We start from the raw sequence: 24,727 nt of genomic DNA, 5'->3' as shown, positions 1-24,727 counted from the left end.
TATATACTGGACTGTATTGGGAATTAAAGAAAAGTTGTTCAGAATGTTGTTCAACATGGTAACTTTAGAAATCCTTTACTGCAGTAGGAATTCTGAAGTTTGTTTCATTGCACTTTGGGTTTTAAAATCCATATATTTAGTCATTGGCTCTTGATGCTGAAGAGGTGCAATACTGCTTTATTCCATGAGCTGCCTTTTTTTAAACTTGAAAATTTCAGAGCAACTTGTAAAATGAAAGTAAGGCATCAAGTTTCGGCAGCCCGCTAGAATGGCGCACATCGGAGAGGCCTGCCTAATTTATAGAACAAAATTTGCGCCACATACTTACCCCTCGATTCTCCGATAGCTGTAGGTCCATTTCCACCTCTGCGCTGCGCAGCAGGAGCTGCTGGGGGCGGAGCATGTGTGCAGCAGCTCCCAGCGTCCTGTCTCCGGGGCGACGACCCTATCCCAGGCCGAAGGGACGTCGCCCCTATCCCCGGCCGAGTGGCCTGCGCATCTTACCTCGGTGGCTGGGCCTGCCCGCCCGGCCTCTTGCTGGGGGCGGGCCCCGCCCAAAGAGTCAGCAGCGTCGGCAGCCTGGCATCGGCATGCCTGCGGGCCCCGCCTAAAGTCCTGGGCGGGGCCTGGCATCATCTCTCTCTTTCTATCCCCCTCCATCTTCATCTTCTCCTCCTTCCCCCCCCTTTTCCCCGTGCTGCAGTAGGTGAGTAGAAATTTTTAATTTTTAAAATTTATTTGGATTCATTTCTTGGTTTATTTATTGATTTATCATTTATTATTCTTTATTTGTAAAAGTGAAGTGTTTAATGTTTGTAAACCCCCCCCCCCCCCCCAATCTTGCGTTCCACACGCCTGATTTCTAAATGTAGGCGAGGTTTTTCTGAGCGTACAAAAATCTACACTTCAAGTTAACTTGGAATGGAGTAAGTTTTTGCTGCCTAAACATGCAAAACAGGCATAAGTGGCTGGACAAAACCCCCTTTTGGGGGAAAAAAAAATCAGTTCTAAAATGAAACTGTTCTAACTCACTAGAACTGGAGCAAACTAAAGGCTGAGAATTGCAATTTCTAAGATACTCCATTCTAAACTAGTTGCTCCAAAAAAACAAGAGCAACTCGGGCTGAAATTTGACCCCTAAGAGTGGTGCATAGTTCTCCAATCACCTCAGAATACAAGGGTACTTCCTGAATTTGCTGGATCAGCACTCTAATAAATCTAAGGTTGCAAAAATACTGTACACTAATTCTTTCCTAGCTCTAATGCCTGACTTTTTAATTTATTAACTCTGCTGTGTATTTTTTTTTAGTGTTGGCTGAGGAAATGGTACCAAATTACACCGGAGATCATTAGTTAAAGCCAGAGTATTGGAGAAATACTCGCCGGTCATTTTTTTAAAAAAAAAAAACAGTCCTAGATTTCTGACATGACCTATTCTGGTTCAACTTTCTTCTTGGCAGGTTGAAACTCTGAATTCGGAGCTTGCCAGCGAGCGTAGTGCTGGCCAGAAGAGTGAAAATGCACGGCAACAACTTGAGCGTCAGAATAAAGAACTGAAAGCCAAGCTGCAGGAGTTGGAGGGATCAGTCAAGTCCAAGTTCAAGTCAACAATTTCTGCACTGGAGGCAAAGATCGCACAGCTCGAAGAGCAACTCGAGCAGGAAGCAAAGTAAAGCCACTATGTATTAAATGTATATGAAGCAGTTTATGCTTAGTTCCTGCCAGTTTCATTTTTAAATAATCATTTTAGGTGGGCCAAGTTCCTTGTGCTACTAACACCAGAAAGTGTTTGTGCTTTTTGAATCCCTCCAGGGCTTTTTCCACAGGCCTGTATTCCTGTTATAAATGCATTCTAATTGCTTCAAGTTCACTTTTTTATATTCTGATCTGTTCACTGGTGGCCTTGCTAAATGAGCCCCAATTCAGTTACGTGTTTATGAAAAAGGAAATTAACATGTACAGTTTCCTTTATCCAAGGAAAAAAATATTCTGATCATCTCATCAATCCAGCTGCATTGTCATTTCAGCAATAACATTGGATTGGTGATTATATCTGATAATGGAATGGGGTAAATTAAAATTAATTAAAATGATTGAAGCAGCATCTGTAGCTGCTCAGGGCTCAGTATGTTCACCGATGTTAGCAATGCTCATTGTTAACAGACAGCCGGTGGGAGGCATTTAATTTTAAAAATGTAATTTTTCAAACAAAATGTGACATCACCTACCAGAATTACCACTTTGATTTTTATCTGTCTGGTTCAGTATGGGTGGGGGGGGGAATAGCATCACCACAGTACATTGTGATATTGGAGAGTATCTGTGCAGCTACAAAATAAGAGTGTAACATAGACAATAGACAATCTTTCATCACTCAAGCCTATTGCATTTCACGTTTCTGTTCATTCCAGTGTGGTAGAGTATGTTCCAGAAAACACTGCATTCTGGACAGTTTAAAAATCTCTATTGGTGCCCATGTTCTAACAATTGGTAATGTGTATTCAAATTAGAATGCAGAGTGCTGTATGCAACAGTTAAAAGTATTCGTTTTTGAAATTTGCTTTCTTGAATTTTTAATGAGTAGAAATCTTTCAAATTAAATATAAATGTAATCAAGATGGGATAATTTAGCTTTATTGCTGTTGTTGAAAGAGCATCACCTTGAACAGGCCCAGTTTACTCATCCTAGTAATTGTCATCTTTTTTCCCCCTCGGTGATATGGTGGTACAGTAAAACGTTAGACATTTCCTTCATCCATAATCTGCATTCTGACCAAATAATATAAGCAATGTGCTTTGCAATATGATTTTTATTTTTTCAATCTGCAAGATGTATGTGCCCCTGAGCATGTTGTACAAATTTGGTTGTTTTGTTCAGTATCTTTTTTTTTTGTATTTGTGAGCTGTCTAATTTATACCGGGATCAGATTTGACCAGGTGCTACAATTGCGTGATGTGTCTCTGCTTCCATAACTATGTATCAGCACTTGTCAGACACATTGGTAATTGCTAGTATTTGTGCCAATTTGATTTTGTCTTTTGGGGATATATCTAGATCACAATCTTCTAGCTTTCATTGTTTTTAGACTGGTGACTTTGTTTTTACAGAGAGCGAGCAGCAGCCAACAAGCTGGTGCGTCGCACAGAAAAGAAACTAAAGGAGGTGTACATGCAGGTTGAAGATGAACGCAGACATGCTGATCAGTACAAAGAACAGGTAGCTTTTCATTCTCTGGTATTTCTGAAAAAATAACTTCAATGTAGAATATTGTTCCCCTTATCTGATCATATAAAGTAAAAAGTTAACTTCTATTAAAAGATGCACTTCCTGCAGTCTACCCACCATCTTGCAGTGGTATTTTGACAGCCTTATAGGTGTTCAGGCAAATATTTTAAGTTCCACACCCAAGTCCAGTTAGACTTGCTGAACTTGTGTAATGAGTGGCCAATCCAATCTGCTTATCCACTTATCAAAGGTTTAAACTGACCCCCATTTAATCTTGCAAGAAAATGGATAATACTACACAGTGAAGCCCAACTGTGTTAGATCTATGGGGGTGGATTTTCATTTTTGGGCAGTGGACTCTGCCAGCTGGCTCTGGAACCTTCTGGTTCCACAAAAATCTAACTTAGAAAAAGTCTTGGAGCAGCCAGCAATGGTCTGATTAAGGACTGCTGGTTAAGCTGCTTGACTCCACCATATAGAGGCAGACTCCCCACGTTCCTTAAAATTGCAATGCATCATAGGACCTCGCTTTGTATCATATTCGCACCTACAGGTGGGTGGTCCAGCCACACACTGGATGGGCTTTTTAGAAGTACTTTTGGCTGGAGCTGCAGTAAGTTTACTGGCCTATAGAGGTATTTACCACCCCATTAATGCTGAGTTCAGCAGCTTAAAACTACCCCATGAAAGTCACATCCTTCTACTTTTCACACTTGGAAGCATCAGGAATAATTGGACTACAGAAAATAATGAAGGGCTGCTATTTTACTTCGTTAGCAATAGAAATGTATATTTTTAGTCAATACCTGATTACTTTTTAAAAATATTTTCTCCAGGTGGAGAAGTCTAACTCGCGCATGAAACAACTCAAACGACAGCTGGAGGAGGCAGAAGAGGAGGCTACACGTGCTAACGCAGCCCGCCGGAAACTTCAGCGGGAGTTGGATGATACCACAGAGACTGCTGAGGCTATGAATCGTGAGGTCAACACTCTGAAGAGCAGGCTCAGGTAGTGCTGGTTGTATTCAAAGATTGTATTTAAAAATAGATTTCTTTTCAAAGAGCTATACGAGTTCCAGATGAAGTTAGGATCACACTGCTTAACCACATTTTTCTACACAGAGACTTCCCAATTGTGTTTTTTTTCTTAACACCTTTCCTTTGTGTTCCCTTCCTGAGGCTGTTGCCTGGTATTTGGATACAGTTTAGTGGCTGGCACCTCTCCAGCATCTAGCTGAGTTCCCATTATGTATAAGGCCATTAATATAGGAGTGAGTGTTAGCAGACAGAGTGGGAGACTAAGTGCTCCCTTCTGATTGGGTCTTCACCTGATAGCTACACATTGGCCATCTTTCGGATGAGACATTAAACTGAGGCATGTCTACTTTTCAGAATGGCAGGCAGTGACTAGTGGGGTACCGCAAGGTTCTGTGCTGGGGCCCCAGCTGTTTACACTACATTAATGATTTAGATGAGGGGATTAAATGTAGTATCTCCAAATTTGCGGATGACACTAAGTTGGGTGGCAGTGTGAGCTGCGAGGAGGATGCTGTGAGGCTGCAGAGCGACTTGGATAGGTTAGGTGAGTGGGCAAATGCATGGCAGATGAAGTATAATGTGGATAAATGTGAGGTTATCCACTTTGGTGGTAAAAACAGAGAGACAGACTATTATCTGAATGGTGACAGATTAGGAAAAGGAGAGGTGCAAAGAGACCTGGGTGTCATGGTACATCAGTCATTGAAGGTTGGCATGCAGGTGCAGCAGGCGGTTAAGAAAGCAAATGGCATGTTGGCCTTCATAGCAAGGGGATTTGAGTACAGGGGCAGGGAGGTGTTGCTACAGTTGTACAGGGCATTGGTGAGGCCACACCTGAAGTATTGTGTACAGTTTTGGTCTCCTAACCTGAGGAAGGACATTCTTGCTATTGAGGGAGTGCAGCGAAGGTTCACCAGACTGATTCTCGGGATGGCGGGACTGACCTATCAAGAAAGACTGGATCAACTGGGCTTGTATTCACTGGAGTTCAGAAGAATGAGAGGGGACCTCATAGAAACATTTAAAATTCTGACGGGGTTAGACAGGTTAGATGCAGGAAGAATGTTCCCAATGTTGGGGAAGTCCAGAACCAGAGGTCACAGTCTAAGGATAAGGGGTAAGCCATTTAGGACCGAGATGCGGAGGAACTTCTTCACCCAGAGAGTGGTGAACCTGTGGAATTCTCTACCACAGAAAGTTGTTGAGGCCAATTCACTAAATATATTCAAAAAGGAGTTAGATGAGGTCCTTACTACTAGGGGGATCAAGGGGTATGGCGAGAAAGCAGGAATGGGGTACTGAAGTTGAATGTTCAGCCATGAACTCATTGAATGGCGGTGCAGGCTAGAAGGGCCGAATGGCCTACTCCTGCACCTATTTTCTATGTTTCTACTCCTGGGTAGATGTAAAAGATCCCATGGCACTATTTCGAAGAGCAGGAAAGTTATTCCTGGTATCCAGGCCAATATTTATCCCTGAATCAACAACACCAGGATTATCTGGTCATTATGTTTGTGGGAGCTTGTTGTACACAATAGGATGCCACGTTGACTGCATTTCAAAAGTACTTTAAGTGGGCAGATACAGTATAATGTGGATAAATGTGAGGTTATCCACTTTGGGGGCAAAAACACAAAGGCAGAATATTATCTGAATGGCAGCAGATTAGGAAAAGGGGAGGTGCAGTGAGACCTGGGTGTCAGGATTCATCAGTCATTGAAGGTTGGCATGCAAGTACAGCAGGCGGTGAAGAAGGCTAATGGTATGTTGGTTTTCATAGCAAGGGGATTTGAGTATAGCAGCAGGGAAGTCTTACTGCAGTTGTACAGGGCCTTGGTGAGGCCCCATCTGGAATATTGTGTTCAGTTTTGGTCTCCTAATCTGAGGAAGGACGTTCTTGCTATTAAGGGAGTGCAGCGGAGGTTCACCAGACTGATTCCTGGGATGGCAGGACTGACACATGAGAGACTGGATTGACTGGGCCTGTATTCACTGGAGTTTAGAAGGATGAGAGGGGATCTCATAGAAACATATAAAATTCCGACGGGACTAGACAGGTTAGATGCAGGAAGAATGTTCCTGATGTTGGGGAAGTCCAGAACCAGGGGACATAGTCTTAGGATAAGGGGTAAGCCATTTTGGAGTGAGATGAGGAGGAACTTCTTCACTGAGTAGTTAACCTATGGAATTCCCTACCGCAGAGTTGATGCCAGTTCATCGGATATATTCAAGAGGGAGTTCGATATGGCCCTTGCGGCTAAAGGGATCAAGGGGTATGGAGAGAAAGCAGGAATGGGGTACTGAAGGAATGATCAGCCATGATATTGAATGGTGGTGCAGGCTCGAAGGGCCGGATGGCCTATTCCTGCACCTACTTTCTATGTTTTCTATGTTTCTATATTAGCTGTAAAGCCTTTTGTGACATCCTGAGGTTGCGAAAGGAGTTATATAAATGCAAGTCTTTCTTTGCTTTGTAGCAGGACTGGAAACTTTTTTTTTCTGTATCCTATCTTTCCTTCCCCCCCCCCCCCCCTTCCAACTTCTCTCAACTCTTCCAACTCTCCAAAGATTGAGATCAGTTAACTCTGTGATCTAGTGATTGAGCCTGGGGGGGGGCGCCTGTGGTTTGGGACTATGTTGCTCAATTAATTATTGAGCAGTTAGTGATATTGTTGACTTTGTTAGTGGCTGGGTCGCCACTAAACTGCTGTCTCTGTATATCATTAAAAGCTAGTTTTCACCACATGTACCTTTTTTTTTATTTCCAATCAATTTGGAGTGACTCTCTTGGCAAGTAGGACCAGAAGCTCTCATACAACCACACCCTGACTAGAGCTATTTGTACACTGCACATGGTATTGTGTATTTAGTCTTTCAGCCCCCACCCCTCCAATTTTTGGTGCTTTGGGACAAATGTACACGAGGAAATATTGCCCTTTTTCAATGTTGGTATTTGGTCAAGTTATAAAATGGTCAACGGAAATAGAGGTTTCTTCAACTTGAACCCAACATGTAGCACTTTCATTTCCCCTAGCCAGCCATTTTACAATCTATTTGAATGTGATTGCTAATTTTGTGCCAAGTATATCAGCAATGAAGTGCTGATCCACAGCCACTAGAATTAGCTAAACTTGCACAGAAAAGGGTTATTGCAAGCAATATGGAGATTTTCATCCCATTGATCTGAGCAGGTATCTCGCCTATGTTCCAAAGATGAAAGAACTTATCTGCTAAACCCCAGTACCACTCTGTCCCCTGCTTTTTACGGTATAAACCTGGTCATTATTTAACATTGTAAAAGCTAAATCCCTCAACCAGGTTGTATTTCACTTTTGCCAGTTTGAAATGTGGCACGTCAAATAGATGGATCCAAAACTCTGACGATCTCTTTGATATCTATCTCTATACCAATAACAATTTGCTGTTATGTCTGGTTTACTACCAAGTCCAACAGAAAATGGGTGCTGCAATTACGCACCACTGATGTGTAATATTTAGCAATGAGTTATTTACAGCTTCTGCTCCATCTCTTTAGGAGAGGCGGTAGTGCTCTGACGTTTACGACCAGTCGAACAGGAAGACGTGCACTGCAGCTGGAGGGCACTGCTCTTGAACTCTCTGATGATGACATTGACAGTAAAGGGGGTGATCTCAATGAAACACACACCAGCCAGGGAGAATAGAGCCATTTCATGATCAGCATTGGCATGTCCTTCTCTGATTAGAGCCTCTGAGGAAAAAATGATTTCTGAACACATGACTTCTGATTCTCTCCTACCTTTTTTAATGGGAAAAAAAAACTGGCAAGTTATAAAATCATACAAGCTGTTGTCCTCTTGCATAATTTTCTTTTGTCTCAACATATTGCACCCTGCAAATTGTATCCATACAATGGCTTTCCTAAAATGACTTTGATGTACTAATTTGAGCACATTTTGACTGCTGGAAAACACCTGAATTTGGTTTTCTCTGGAAACCTGATTAAATTCCAGACGACATTAGGGTGGGATTGGGAGGAGTTTTGTGTATTACTATGCATGCTACATGTACAAATAAACATGTATTTCCATATATAATTTTGTGGACAATGGCATAGAATTTATCATGTTAGTCTGCAGCTGACTGCTGCATAAAGACCAAACTGACCATTGTTGGATCTGTGTAAGCAAGTTTTATAATGATAGACTTATTTCAATTTCTCTATCGGGACCGCAGTATCTGATTAGCTTGAGTATATTGTTAAATGCAAGGACTGACCCAGATTGTATTAGTGCCAACCTATTTTGAGTAACCAGTGATTACAGATCCTAAACAGGATAGTAAATAACCCAAATTTAGCTAATCACAAATATCCTTGAAATACCATCAGTTATGCGATGTAACTTCATTCACTTAATTGTATCATGGTTTATAATATGCATTCACTCATGTCACTCGATACCCTTTTTGGGAACTTAAAACCAATTTTCTTTCTTCAAATTGCTAGGGGGGACTTAAAGGTAGCAATGCTCCTTGGTGTTCAGATAATTTGCACATCATTTTGAAGTAAGCACAACTATTGTTTAGCTATACTGGAAGTCAGCATGTTGTACTTCAAATGTTATGGTGTTTGAACTATTCTGTTACTATTGTTTTCTCATATAGCTGCTTTCATTGCCTTACAATAGTGGACATCAGTATTTCAAACACTTGCTGATGGTGATAACCATTTTACCCTTTTGAATGTGGATAGGAAGGACCCAGCTGTATAATGGTATCGGCCTTTTTGTATTGTACCATTCAAGACCTTTTTAAGCACTGATGAACATTAAGACAACATTCTGGTTAGCTGCAATCCCACAATTATATTCCACATTACTTCTACTTCCAAATTGTTTTTCAGCATCCCAAAAGACACTTTTTTAGCTGAGATGATGTACACTTGGTCTTTGGAAATCCATGAAATATTTGCAACGGGTCTCCATAAGCTACCAGATGTTGCATGATTCAAAATTGTAAAAATAGATTCATCAAACTTTGTTCTAACCAGAGTTGCATCTGAACAGAGATTTCAGAAAGTGCCTTAGACACGGCTTAGAATTTTGATTACAAGAGCAAGCATCACAGTTGAAACTGATGTAGTACAATTATGCTGAGTATGTAACCATTAAAATGGTCTTGTATATTACCTGCATCTGTGCTTCATGCCTTGAGACCCCTGTGATCAGAACATTATATCGGGGTTCAACTCAGTGTTATCGAATATGTACCTTGAGCCTTCTGTACCAAGCAAGAATTTCTCAATTTCTTCTGGTTTAAAGCTTTACCATCTGTTTGAAGTATTTTTACTGTACTGGCTGTTGACTGCCAGGTGCTGTCATTCTCACCTTTGTATACCTGTATTTCTGGACAGCTATACCATTCAATAAAGATTCCTTTGGAAGCAACACATTTTTTAAAATAAAAATACAAACTTATTAAATGCAACATTTTGTTCTGTGCTATACTTTCAGATTTAACAACTTTTACCTGTTTGGCTGTCTTTTGCAGCTTTCAATAATTCTGGTTAATTGTATTTTTTTTAAAGTATGTGTAAAAGTAGTGAGTTGATGTTGCCAATACTTGACACATTGAAGATTATGGAGATTTCAGCCCTACTGCATACCTATCTTTGTAGCCTAGTTACTATATTGCAACCCCTGTCCCCTTAAAAAAAATACCCATGTGTAAAATTTAGATTTAATTTTAAAATCTGAAATTTTGAATTTAAATGAGGGCAAATAGGAGGTACAATAAATGAGTTATCTCTCCTATAAAATAGTCCACCTAATTGGGGTCAAGTTTCGGGCCGCGCCTAGAACAGTGCAGCCACGCCTGATTTCCGCACTCAACCGTGCCTAAAGCTTACAGCAGCAGGGAGAATATCAAGGTAACGTTCCAGGCCCTCTGCATGGCGCAGCACAAGCTGGGGGGCGGAGCCAGGTCACGCTGCTGAAAACAATGCTTGGGGGGGGCGCACGTGCATGTGCAGTTGCTCCAGACGCCCAAGGCTGTGGGAGGGGCCCAAAGCACACCACCCCTATCCCTGGCCGAATGGGCTCACTAGGGTGGCGAAGATCGGACTGGACCTCCCTCTTCAGCTCTTGCTCTGGCTCCCACCCAACGCTCCCGCCCCCCCCCCCCCCCCCCCAGTTCAGCTCCCAGTCTGGCCTCCTCCCGCTCCCGGTCCAGCGCGCTCCTGCGCATGCGCGCACATGCTCCTCCCCACCCTCTCCTCCCATGTCTTTGGGCAGGGCCCGCCCCCACAAGATGCCGGGTGGGCAGGCCCCACCGAAGTCTTCGGCCTGGCTTTCTCTCATCGGCTGGGCCCTTTCAGCCTCCCCCTGGCCCCCCTCTCTCCACTCCTCCCCTCCTTGCACTGTCAAACGAGAGAGAGAGAGAGACACTGACAGACACACACTGGGGGGCTCCGGTGCTGCAGGCGGTGAGTAGAAACTTAATTTTTTAATTTTTTTTGATTTTATTGGTTGGTTTATCATTTATTATTGATGGCTCTTTATTTGTAAGTGATGTCTGTCTTGTTTGTAAACAACAACCCCCCCCCCCCCCAAAAAAAAGCCTCCATCTCTCCCTTACGCCTGATTTCTAAGTGTCGACAAGGTTTTTCTGAGCGTACAAAAATCTACACTTCAAACTAACTGAGAATGGAGTAAGCTTTCACTGCCTAAACTTGCAAAACAGGTGTAAGTGGCTGGACATGCCCCCTTTTGGGGAAAAAAAATCTGTTCTAAAATGAAACTATTCTAACTCACAAACTGGAGCAAACTAAAGGCTGAGAATTGCAATTTCTAAGATACTCCATTCTAAACTAATTGTTCCAAAAAAACAGGAGCAACTCTAGCTGAAACTTGACCCCCAATGAAGCTACCAGTCCATAGAAAAGACTATCATTCTCCTACAGAATAGATATGAAGACTATTTTCCTCCTCCTTCATATTTAAAAACATGTGTTTTGTTGCACCATGTCCTGACTGGCTTGTGTCCCAGTATTTCAACAGAGACTCTACTCTTGGCATTAACACTATCTCCAGGGATAAAATGCACTCCATTTGCTCTTGTTTCTAAGTAGTGTTCCCTGGTGGATTAGTGGGATAAATGAGGTGCACAGGTCAGCAGGGTCCCCCAATGATCCTTGCTCGGTACAAAGTTAATTGATTGATTTTGACCAGAACTGTGGTGGAGGTGGTAGCTTGGCAACGGTGTTCCGAAAGTGAGAAGAAAAATCAGCCAGAGTTCCCACTCCCGATTGTGCTCTGGTGACGTGACGCATGTTGGTGTGGGTGTTGGCAAAGGGCAAAGTCAGACTCTCTTGTTACACTCCCGTTATGTATGAACAGCCAGCCATTGTCCAGCCCTATGAATGGGGAATGTCTATTGGGGTAAGGTTAATGAGCAGCTGCCTACGCCTGTGCAATTGTATTCCTGCATGAGTTGCTGTCTTCAGGAAAAAACTGAACTGACAAAACTTAGAGTAATGAATTTAGATAAAATATTTCATTGAGCCACTCTGCACATTGGTTTTGAAAGAGAACCTAATTGAAGGTTCTGTGAATTTAATTCAGTGCTGCATAGAGATGATCGGCAGCATTCTTCCCTTGAGCAAAAAGTAAACATTAAGCTATGTGAAATAGAAATTTAGCTCTGCATTGAGTAAAAAGAAATTGCTTTATCTCGAGTTTTACTTGGGGTTATAGCCTTTAATCCCAAAACTGATTAAACTGTGGCCTTGAGTGCTGGCAATTGAGCTGAGCCTTGATGCCTAAGCAATTCAGTCCTAATTGCAATTCCAGTTTTTATTTGCTGGGTTCTGCGTTTGAATATTGTGGAGCTGGAAGCTTGCGAGAAGTCTGTTCCCAGCATTGTTTACTCTTTGCTGTTTAATTCTAAATCTGGACACTGATTGATCTGCATCAGCAAATTGAATCCAATAAAAACATAGACTTTATACATGAGCCTAAAGTTATTTTGACGACTCAGCTCTGTATTTTAGTGTCTTCGGTATAACTAAGATTCCCTTAACCTTTCTAGATTGTAGAACTTGAGCTTGTCAAAGTGAACGCTTCAGACATACAGATCTTTGTTAGAATTGCAAGCTACGAGCATTTTAATGGAATCTGAATGAGGGAAATTATTGGTGGGTTAACCTGCTTAATAAACTGGCTTAAATGAAGAGAAATGGGAGATGGCAACAGATGTTTACAATGGAAAATGGAGTATTTCAAAAATTTAGAGAAACCAAGAAACCGCAATGGCTGCAACCCAAGGAAGCAATAAACTACATTGAAAATCGATCTGGGGGTTGAGTTTCTGCTTTGGACCCAATCTGGGCACACATTGTGCTCGGAATTAATTGCACTAGTTTTTCAAATTGATTTTGTGGCTAGAGTTTCTGCTCAAACTCAATTGGATAATCACTAATGTAAAATCTGCCCTGAACCAGCGCAATTTGACAGTGTTTAGAATGTACTTGTGTTTTTTTTTCCCTGACATTAAAAAAAATATTCTTTGATATATTGAAGTGGTAACCTGGTGCAGTTTTATTAATGCAGCTGAAATTGGGTTATCACAAAAAATAAGCATTTTTAATCTGTGTCCAATCCATCCCACCACCTGTGAGTAATCTGATATTTTAAATCACTGAAAATGACAAAGAAAAACTAGAGAACCATTTTAGTTTCAGTGGTGTACATTAGTCAGTTTCTCAAATTAAATATTTTTTAATAAAACAATTAAACTTTGTACCTAAATGAGGGTTTAATTTGAAGAGCCTCCTGGAAGGACTGCAAATGGGTGCAATTAGTGGAAATTCACCATGTTGATTTATTTGATTTGGGGGCAGGCAGGCTTCCAAAGCAATGTTTTTGAAAACCAGCGTAAAAGATAAGGGAAACTTGATTTGCGCTGGGTGTAACTTGCTCTTGAAATTCCTTAATCTTTTACACAAGTTTGGCTGATTTTGGGCGAATTGCATTCTTGTACCCCCCCCCACAAGGGTCTGTCAAAATTGGAGAAAATAAGGTGGGGTCTACTGGCCCTGAAGAGAGACTGGGCAAGATAAACAGGCCCACACCAGGGAATTAATTTTAAAGACAGCTTAATATTTAATTTGCTTCAATTGATATTCTAATTTTAACTTTGATATTAAATATATACAATAATCAATCTTGATTTACTGCTACTACTGTAGAATCCTTACTCTATTTACCATGGAAATTGAATTTCTCACTTGCTTGTATCTATTCGTGTGTGTGCATTTTGGCTGCTGCTTCAGACCAGAGCCATTGACTTTTTACACTTCCTGCTCCAGTTTCTTTTTCTCTCTCTCCCTCCCTGGTCAATATCTAATGTCGACACGCCACCTCTCATCTACCCGCTCTCATATAGTCTGTCCTTCAAAATCCTTACACATAGAATTCATTACTCTTCAACCTTCCTACTCCTGTTACCACCCCAGGCTTGACTCCCTTCTAGACAAGCCTGCAGCTTTCCCCTCTGCCTCTCTTGGCATTCTACAAAGGGCCCACCGTGGCACTTGTCGCTGTCTCCTCACAAGCAGCAACCCAACTGTCTCATCCTAATCTCTCACTGATCTTACCGCCCAGCTTGCCCTGGGAAGGCTAACCTTACAAATCTCCTCCCCGTGCAACTCATTCCTCCAACCAATGACCGTGTGTATTCTGGTCCGTGATCAGCCATCACGCATTTTCTCAATCTCCTTACAAAATATCTGTTCACTTTCAAACAAGGCCCTTGCCATATATGAACTTATGGATGAATGCATTGACATTGTGGTACGAACGGAAACTTGGCTGAAGGATAATGACACAGTTCCTCTAATCAAAGCCTCCCCTCCCGATTATACCTTCTACCACTTGCCCTGCTCAGACTGCCGTGATGGTACAGCTCACTAAATCATATCTTGGTCTGTCTTCTTCTCCGCCACTTTCAATTAAGAGGGGGCATAATTGGAAGGTTTTGAGGGGGTGCTTCACGCAAAGGATTGTGGAGATCTGGAACTCTCTGCCTGGAAGGATGGTGGATGCAGAAACACTCGTCCCATTTAAAAGGTGCTTGGATGGGCACTTAAAGTGCCGTAACCTGCAAGGTTACAGACCTAGAGCTGGTAATTGGGATTAGATTGGAGAACCTCTTGTTGGCTGGCATAGACACGATGGTAACTACTGTCGGGAATCGAATATGGCCAGGGTGATTTGGACTGGGTTGGAGAGGAATTTTCCCAGAATTTCTTTTTCCCCAATTGGCCTGGGTTTTTTATCTGGCTTTTGCCTCTCCCAGGAGATCACATGGCTCCAGTTGGGGCAGAGTGTAGAATGTTTTAGTGTAAAGGGTGTCGTAGTTGTGTGGGACGTACTGGTTGGACTGGGTACTCTTTACCTTTCCTTCATTGTTCATGGGTTTATATGTAACCTTCAGGGCTGCTGACCAAGGGCCGTGCGGCTCTTTGTCGGCTGGCGCGGACACGATGGGACGAAATGGCCTCCTCCTGCGCTGTAAATTTCTGTGTCTCATCTTTTGAACATCTCGTTTTATTCCACCCCTCTACCCTCTCATTCAAAATTCTTGTTCTCTACCGCCCATCCAAATATAAAAATATTATCACGGATATAGCCTCACTGCTTTCCTCCCTCAGCCTTTGCATCGAGCAACTTCTCATCCTCGGTGATTTCAACCTTCATCTCAACACATCTTGTTCTCTCTTCTCTGAATTCACTATCCTCCTCTCCTCCCTTAATCTCTCCCTTCATGTAAATTCCTCAACCCATATTCACGGCCACCCCCTTGACCTTGCCATCTCTCGTGGCCTTGCGATTTAAACCGTATCAATTAAAGATAAAGCCATCTCTGACCATTTCCTTATATTGCTCTCGACCCACATTCCTTTTCCCCAATCCAAACCTACTTCCTTCTGCACCTGCCCCTGAAAAAAAAACTCTCCAAATTCTATTACAACTGCACTTATCAACTCGCAACTGTTCAACCTTTGGCCCTCTTTTAACAATGACATTTCTTCAGACACTGATCTGCTCAATCACACTCTCACTACCACCTTTGATGTCTTAGCCGTTCGCCTTGGTACAGTTCTCATCTTCGCTCCCTCAAGTCAAAAGGGCATAGACTTGAATGGATGTGGAGGACAACTGGTTTAGCCATTGACAGCCAGATCTGGCTCGACCACATAAAATACTATCAGTTCTTACTCTTGTCTACAAAAACTGCTCATTATTCCAGGATCATTCTGGATTGCAAAAATAACCTAGGCTACTATTCTCTACTGTTAACTGTCTCCTTAAATCCCTCTTCCCCTGTCTCCACCACACTCCCCTCCAACAAGTGTGAGGAGCTCATGGACTTCTTTGTATCAAAGATTGAGACCATCGATCAGCTGCCTCTGCGAGTTCCCTTCCTTCACCTGGCCCACTGGGCCAAACTTCATCTAAGGCTCCCACCTGCCCTAGCCCTAAACTAATCTTTTTCTAGTTTCTCTTTGATCTCCCCTCTTAATCTCTCCAAACTCATCTTATCCATGAGACCCACTTCCTGCTCTCTTGACCCTATTCCCACTAAACTGCTGACCACCCAACTTCATTTTCTGGCTTCCATGTTAGCCGACATTGTTAACGGTTCTCTGTCCTCAGGTACTGTTCCCCTCTCCTTCAAATCTGCTGTCATCACCCCTCAAAAAAACAATCCTTGACTCCACTTTGCTTGCTAGCTATCGTCCCATCTCCAACCTCCCTTTCCTGCCCAAAGTACTTGCCTCCCAAATCCATGAATTCAGTGTTTGAATCTCTTTAATCTGGCTTTCATCCCTGCCACAGTCCTGAAACTGCTCTCATCAAAGTCACAAATGACATCCTTTGTGACTGTGACAAAGGTAAACTATCCCTCCTCATCCTTCTGGACCTGTCTGCAGCCTTTGACACAGTTGACCACTCCATCCTCCTCCAACACCTCATCACCATCATCCAGCTGGGTGGGACTAAACATAGAAACATAGAAAATAGGTGCAGGAGCAGGCCATTCAGCCCTTCTAGCCTGCACCGCCATTCAATGAGTTCATGGCTGAACATGAAACTTCAGTACCCCCTTCCTGCTTTCTCGCCATAACCCTTGATCCCCCCGAGTAGTAAGGACTTCATCTAACTCCCTTTTGAATATATTTAGTGAATTGGCCTCAACTACTTTCTGTGGTAGAGAATTCCACAGGTTCACCACTCTGGGTGAAGAAGTTTCTCCTCATCTCAGTCCTAAATGGCTTACCCCTTATCCTCAGACTGTGACCCCTGGTTCTGGACTTCCCCAACATTGGGAACATTCTTCCTGCATCTAACCTGTCTAAACCCGTCAGAATTTTAAACATTTCTATGAGGTCCCCTCTCATTCTTCTGAACTCCAGTGAATACAAGCCCAGTTGATCCAGTCTTTCTTGATAGGTCAGTCCCGCCATCCCGGGAATCAGTCTGGTGAATCTTCGCTGCACTCCCTCAATAGCAAGAATGTCCTTCCTCAAGTTAGGAGACCAAAACTGTACACAATACTCCAGGTGTGGCCTCACCAATGCCCTGTACAACTGTAGCAACACCTCCCTGCCCCTGTATTCAAATCCCCTCGCTATGAAGGCCAACATGCCATTTGCTTTCTTAACCGCCTGCTGTACCTGCATGCCAACCTTCAATGACTGATGTACCATGACACCCAGGTCTCGTTGCACCTTCCCTTTTCCTAATCTGTCACAATTCAGATAATAGTCTGTCTCTCTGTTTTTACCACCAAAGTGGATAACCTCACATTTATCCACATTATACTTCATCTGCCATGCATTTGCCCACTCACCTAACCTATCCAAGTCACTCTGCAGCCTAATAGCATCCTCCTCGCAGCTCACACTGCCACCCAACTTAGTGTCATCCGCAAATTTGGAGATACTGCATTTAATCCCCTCGTCTAAATCATTAATGTACAATGTAAACAGCTGGGGCCCCAGCACAGAACCTTGCGGCACCCCACTAGTCACTGCCTGCCATTCTGAAAAGTACCCGTTTACTCCTGCTCTTTGCTTCCTGTCTGACAACCAGTTCTCAATCCACGTCAGCACACTACCCCCAATCCCATGTGCTTTAACTTTGCACATTAATCTCTTGTGTGGGACCTTGTCGAAAGCCTTCTGAAAGTCCAAATATACCACATCAACTGGTTCTCCTTTGTCCACTTTACTGGAAACATCCTCAAAAAATTCCAGAAGATTTGTCAAGCATGATTTCCCTTTCACAAATCCATGCTGACTTGGACCTATCATGTCACCATTTTCCAGATGCACTGCTATGACATCCTTAATAATTGATTCCATCATTTTACCCACTACTGAGGTCAGGCTGACCGGTCTATAATTCCCTGTTTTCTCTCTCCCTCCTTTTTTAAAAAGTGGGGTTACATTGGCTACCCTCCACTCCATAGGAATTGATCCAGAGTCAATGGAATGTTGGAAAATGACTGTCAATGCATCCACTATTTCCAAGGCCACCTCCTTAAGTACTCTGGGATGCAGTCCATCAGGCCCTGGGGATTTATCGGCCTTCAATCCCATCAATTTCCCCAACACAATTTCCCGACTAATAAAGATTTCCCTCAGTTCCCCCTCCTTACCAGACCCTCTGACCCCTTTTATATCCGGAAGGTTGTTTGTATCCTCCTTAGTGAATACCGAACCAAAGTACTTGTTCAATTGGTCTGCCATTTCTTTGTTCCCCGTTATGACTTCCCCTGATTCTGACTGTAGGGGACCCATGTTTGTCTTTACTAACCTTTTTCTCTTTACATACCTATAGAAACTTTTGCAATCCACCTTAATGTTCCCTGCAAGCTTCTTCTCGTACTCCATTTTCCCTGCCCTAATCAAACCCTTTGTCCTCCTCTGCTGAGTTCTAAATTTCTCCCAGTCCCCAGGTTCGCTGCTATTTCTGGCCAATTTGTATGCCACTTCCTTGGCTTTAATACTATCCCTGATTTCCCTAGATAGCCACGGTTGAGCCACCTTCCCTTTTTTATACACACTGATCCCGGGGGAGACACACAATGATCCTGGGGGAGACACACAATGATCCCGGGGGAGACACACAATGATCCCGGGGGAGACACACAATGATCCCGGGGGACACACACACTGATTCAGCGGGATACACACATTGATCCCGCGAGACAAACACATTGATCCTGGGGGACACACACACTGATCCCGGGGGACACACACACTGATCCCGGGGGATACACACTGATCCCGGGGGACATACGCACTGATCCAGGGGGACACACACACCAATCCCGGGGGATACACACACTGATCCCGGGGGACACACACTGATCCCGGGGACACACACACACTGATCCCGGGGGACACACACACTGATCCCGGGGATACACACACACTGATCCCGGGGGATACACACACTGATCCCGGGGACACACACACTGATCCCGGGGGATACACACACACTGATCCCGGGGACACACACACTGATCCCAGGGGATACACACTGATCCCGGGGACACACACACACTGATCCCGGGGGATACACACACACTGATCCCGGGGGATACACACACTCGCCTGGTTCCATTCTTATCTATCTAATCATAGCCAGAAAATCTCCAACAATGGCTTCTCTTCCCACTCCCGCATTGTTACCTCTGGTGTCCCCCAAAGATCTATCCTTGGCCCCCTCTTAGTTCACGGAGTCAGTTTCCACATGTATGCAGCCGACACTCAGCTCTACCTCTCCACCACTTCTGTCGACCCCTGTTCGGTCTCTAAATTGTCAGATTGCTTGTCCGACATCAAGTACTGGATGAGCAGAAATTGTCTCCAATTAAATATTGGGAATACCGAAGCCATTATCTTTGGTCCCTGCCACAACCTCTGTTCCCTAACCACTGACTCCACCCCTCTCCCTAGCATCAATCTGAGGGTGAACAAGACTGTTCACAACCTTGGTGTCATATTTGACCCTGAAATGAGTTTTCAGCCACATATCCACGGCGTAACTAAAACTGCCTTTTTCCACCTCCATAACATTGCCCGCCTCCGCCCCTGCCTCAGCTCTTCTGCTGAAATCCTCATCCATGCCTTTGTTACCTCTAGAATTGATCACTCCAACTCACTCTTGGTCGGCCTTCCACATTCCACACTACGTAAACTTGAAGTCATCCAAAACTCAGCAGCCCGCGTACTAACCCACACCAAGTCAAGATCACCCATCACGCCTGACCTACATTGGCTCCCTGTTAAACAATGCTCGATTTCAAAATTCTCATCCTTGTTTACAAATCACTCCATGGACTTGCCCCTCCCTCTCTCTAATCTTTTTCAACCTCACAATCCCTAAAGGTGTCTGCGCTCCTCAAATTCTGGCCTCTTGAACATCCCTCATTATATCTGCTCAACCATCGGTGGACGTGCCTTCAGCTGCCTGGGCCCTAAGCTCTGGACTCCCTCTCTAAACCTCTACGCCTCTCTACCTCTCCCTCCTTTAAGACACTCGTTAAAACCTACCTCTTTAAACAAGCTTTTGATCATGTGCCTTAATTTCTTCTGTGGCTTGGTGTCAAATTTATCTGTTTGTAACCCTGTTGCGAAGCGCCTTGGGATGTTTTACTATGTTAAAGGCGCTATATAAATAAAAGTTATTCTGTTCTTTGTTTCTCGAATGCATATTTCTTCAATGCTTCTATTGTCTAGTGTAAAGATCAACATCTACCTAGCTCCTGGTAGATGTGTTGTGTGAGCAGCGTAGAGGCCCCGACCTGCGTGAGAACACCATAAAAGGAGTGGCCAGCAGCAGCCTGGGAGCAGCACGAGCTGTGACGGCAGCGAAGAGTGACGTCATCAAGGTCCAGGTCGGTGATTGGAGCGTGGGCAGATACAGCAGGAGTGGCGAGAGACTGTGGAGGGATGTGATCGGGGCCCAGGAGCAGCACAGGCCAGCCTACACTGCGATCTGTGTGCGCACTAGGTCCGTGCAGCAGAGCAGGTCTCCAATCGTCTTGGGTAATCCTTGTCACTGGACCAAGACCTAGCTCTGTCAAGCCTGTGCGGTGGCTGGTGTGCAAGGTTTAAAAAATCCACGCACAGGCATCTTCCACCCTTCAGGATGTAGTTCAGGACCTTCATTGGAACACCTGTGAACTTTGGCGTGGAAGCGAGTGATCCTCGTTTCGAGGGACTGCCTATGATGATGAGCTCATGGTTTTCTTTTAAGCATGTTCCAGGTCATTCTGTGGCTACTTCCAAGTTTTAATGGCTTCCCCTTTATTAAAATGCTTGTTCATTTTTTCCTGATTTGATAACTTGTTAATTGTTAACTTATCTGTTCTCTCCACAGACACTGACTGACCTTCTGGGGTTTTTTTTGCTTATCTTCATTTTCACTTTTTTTGATTTTTGGTTAGAGTTTGGCTAATGCTTTTTTATTCAATATACCGTGTGAGATCAATCTTATTGCTGTCTTTGCCACCCTCTGCAAAGCAGGTATATAGGTTTTGAAATGTAACCAAATGCAATTGTGGTCTGTTGAGTGCATTATAATGTCTCTACATTTATATTACACTATTCCACTTGTGCACCTCTACTTTAGTTGCTGCTTCACGTTGTCTGACTATGAACATTGTGCTACTTCTATTATGTTTTTCTTCCAATGTGCAATACTTTAAATTTGTCAGTATTGATTTGAATTTACCATTTTGATTGTGCAATTCCATAAGTGATCTGTAACTTTCTCCAAATTATTAACTGAATCATAGAAATATAGGGCCCAAGTTTCCACAAGAAAAAAAACGGGTGCCCCTCCGAGCTGGGCGCCCGTTTTTCGCGCCTAAAACGGCGCCTAAAAAAATCCTCGGTATTCTCCACCGACTTACAGGTCCTCTGGCCCTCGGCGCAGCCAGCACGAGCTGTGGGGGGGGCGGAGCCAGGTCCCGGCGCTGAAAACAGTGCCGGGACCTCTGCACATGCGCGCTACAGTGGGAACGCAAGTGCAGTAGCTCCAGGCGCCGAACTGTGTGGGAGGGGCCCGAAGCACGCAGCCCCTAGCCCTGGCTGAATGGCCACACTGGGGCTGCGTGAATGAGGTTCCTCCCACGGCCAGCTCCTGCTTCCCCCCCCCCCCCCCGACCAGACCCGACACTCGCTCCCCGCCCCCCCCCCCCCCCGCCGACCAGACCCGACCCGACACCCGCTCACCCCCCCCCCGACACCCGCTCCCCCCCGCCCCGACCGACACCCAAGACCCACTCCCCCCCCGCCCCGACCCGACACCCGCTCTCCCCCCCCGCCCCGACCCGACACCCGCTCTCCCCCCCGCCCCGACCCGACACCCGCTCTCCCCCCCGCCCCGACCCGACACCCGCTCTCCCCCCCGCCCCGACCCGACACCCGCTCTCCCCCCCCCCGACCCGACACCCGCTCCCCTCCCCTCCCCTCCCCTCTCTCTCCCCCTCCCCTCCCCTCCCCTCCCTCTCCCCTCCCCTCCCCTCCCTCTCCTCTCCCCTCCCTCTCCCCTCCCCTCCCTCTCCCCTCCCCTCCCCTCCTCTCCTCTCCATCTCCCTCTCTCCCTCTCTCTCTCTCCCTTTCTCTCTCTCCCCTCTCTCCCTCCCTCTCTCCCCTCTCTCCCTCCCTCTCTCCCCTCTCTCCCTCCCTCCTTCTCTCTCTCTCTCTCTCTCCCTCCCTCTCTCGCTCAGCGGCACAAACAGCTGCAGAATTCTCCCTGGCTGAAGCACTTTCACACAGGTAGGAAGATGGTTTATTTAATCTTTTCTTGGCTTATTTGTTGGATTTATTTGTAGAAGTATAAATAAGGATTTATTGTCGAATTTAATGAGTTCCCTTCCCCCCCCCTCCTCCCCCCCCCCCCACCTCGTTCTGGACGCCTAATTTGTAACCTGCGCCTGATTTTTTAATGTGTAGAACAGGTTTTTTCAGTTCTACAAAAATCTTCACTGGCGCCATTCTACTTTAGTTTGGAGTACATTTTCACTGTGGAAACTTTCAAGTCAGTGGCTGGACACGCCCCCTTTTGAAGAAAAAATTCTGTTCTAAACTAGAACTGTTCTACCTGACTAGAACTGCAGAAAAAAAAATGTGGAGAATTGCGATTTCTAAAATAGTCCGTTCTCCACCAGTTGCTCCTAAAAATCAGGCGCGAATCATGTGGAAATTTGGGCCCCTAGAAACATAGAAAAATAGGTGCAGGAGTAGGCCATTCGGCCCTTCTAGCCTGCACCGCCATTCAATGAGTTCATGGCTGAACATGCAACTTCAGTACCCCCTTCCTGCTTTCTCACCATACCCCTTGATACCCCGAGTAGTAAGGACTTCATCTAACTCCCTTTTGAATATATTTAGTGAATTGGCCTCAACAACTTTCTGTGGTAGAGAATTCCACAGGTTCACCACTCTCTGGGTGAAGAAGTTTCTCCTCATCTCGGTCCTAAATGGCTTACCCCTTATCCTCAGACTGTGACCCCTGGTTCTGGACTTCCCCAACATTGGGAACATTCTTGCTGCATCTAACCTGTCTAAACCCGTCAGAATTTTAAACGTTTCTATGAGGTCCCCTCTCATTCTTCTGAACTCCAGTGAATACAAGCCCAGTTGATCCAGTCTTTCTTGATAGGTCAGTCCCACCATCCCGGGAATCAGTCTGGTGAACCTTCGCTGCACTCCCTCAATAGCAAGAATGTCCTTCCTCAAGTTAGGAGACCAAAACTGTACACAATACTCCAGGTGTGGCCTCACCAATGCCCTGTACAACTGTAGCAACACCTCCCTGCCCCTGTACTCAAATCCCCTCGCTATGAAGGCCAACATGCCATTTGCTTTCTTAACCGCCTGCTGTACCTGCATGCCAACCTTCAATGACTGATGTACCATGACACCCAGGTCTCGTTGCACCTCTCTTTTTCCTAATCTGTCACCATTCAGATAATAGTCTGTCTCTCTATTTTTACCACCAAAGTGGATAACCTCACATTTATCCACATTATACTTCATCTGCCATGCATTTGCCCACTCACCTAACCTATCCAAGTCACTCTGCAGCCTCATAGCATCCTCCTCACAGCTCACACTGCCACCCAACTTAGTATCATCCGCAAATTTGGAGATACTACATTTAATCCCCTCGTCTAAATCATTAATGTACAGTGTAAACAGCTGAGGCCCCAGCACAGAACCTTGCAGTACCCCACTAGTCACTGCCTGCCATTCTGAAAAGTACCCATTTACTCCTACTCTTTGCTTCCTGTCTGACAACCAGTTCTCACACTTCCCCCAATCCCATGTGCTTTAACTTTGCACATTAATCTCTTGTGTGAGACCTTGTCGAAAGCCTTCTGAAAGTCCAAATATACCACATCAACTGGTTCTCCCTTGTCCACTCTACTGGAAACATCCTCAAAAAATTCCAGAAGATTTGTCAAGCATGATTTCCCTTTCACAAATCCATGCTGACTTGGACCTATCATGTCACCTCTTTCCAAATGCATCATTTTATCCACTACTGATGTCAGGCTGACCGGTCTATAATTCCCTGTTTTCTCTCTCCCACCTTTTTTAAAAAGTGGGGTTACATTGGCTACCCTCCACTCGATAGAAACTGATCCAGAGTCAATGGAATGTTGGAAAATGACTGTCAATGCATCCGCTATTTCCAAGGCCACCTCCTTAAGTACTCTGGGATGCAGTCCATCAGGCCCTGGGGATTTATCGGCCTTTAATCCCATCAATTTCCCCAACACAATTTCCCGACTAATAAGGATTTCCCTCAGTTCCTCCTCCTTACTAGACCCTCTGAATCCTTTCACTGCTGCTCCTTACTTTGATGCCTGCCAATTTAACAAGCTTGGAATTGCTTACAGCATCCATGTCTTTTATGATTGGTCCCTCAAGCACTAAATTCTACACTATTTGGCTCAAGATCTCCTCACTAAGATATAAGATATATCCACACTCTCTCACTCATTCTCATATTATCAAGAGGGCCTTTGACAAAGGCTGGCAACAAGATCATAGGCAACTCACTACTTTATTTGAAACTTCCTCAAAAGAACCAATAGAATTTTTATTACTGTCTATTTCTTATTAAACTATTGCTGTTTTAAGTATTCCTCCAGTCTCCCCACAATAATTCTCATAGGTTTGCCAGCGATTAATGATAGGCTTGAAGTAATTATTTTAGTGTCTGCTCTTTTCAAAGCCCCAAATCAATGTTGTCTGGATTTGACTTTTGTTTAGGCTCCAGCATTCTAAACAGTAATTAAACTCCTATACTTTGATTATAAATTGGAGACACTGTGCTCAGAATTGAAGGACTCCAATAATATTTTGTAGATATTTACTTGTTAAAGTTAAAC

General features: G+C 44.4%; 1 protein-coding gene across 3 annotated transcripts in view; it reads left to right on the top strand.

The window, feature by feature from the left end:
- Window positions 1-9,730, top strand: part of LOC139226673 (myosin-10) — a 151,815-nt gene extending 142,085 nt beyond the window's left edge. For all 3 annotated transcript variants that reach the window (XM_070857595.1, XM_070857594.1, XM_070857593.1), the window contains 4 exons: window positions 1,461-1,669; window positions 3,109-3,217; window positions 4,063-4,235; window positions 7,800-9,730. In XM_070857595.1, coding sequence (XP_070713696.1) covers window positions 1,461-1,669; window positions 3,109-3,217; window positions 4,063-4,235; window positions 7,800-7,947 — 639 coding nt within the window. In that variant the 3' untranslated portion in view covers window positions 7,948-9,730. The remainder of the gene's footprint in view (window positions 1-1,460; window positions 1,670-3,108; window positions 3,218-4,062; window positions 4,236-7,799) is intronic.
- Window positions 9,731-24,727: the final 14,997 nt, after the last annotated feature.

The sequence above is a fragment of the Pristiophorus japonicus genome, chromosome 16, assembly GCF_044704955.1.
Source record: "Pristiophorus japonicus isolate sPriJap1 chromosome 16, sPriJap1.hap1, whole genome shotgun sequence".
NCBI classification, from domain to species: domain Eukaryota; kingdom Metazoa; phylum Chordata; class Chondrichthyes; family Pristiophoridae; genus Pristiophorus; species Pristiophorus japonicus.
Note: the sequence above shows the minus strand (reverse complement) of the source record. Positions and strands in the feature narration are given on the sequence as shown.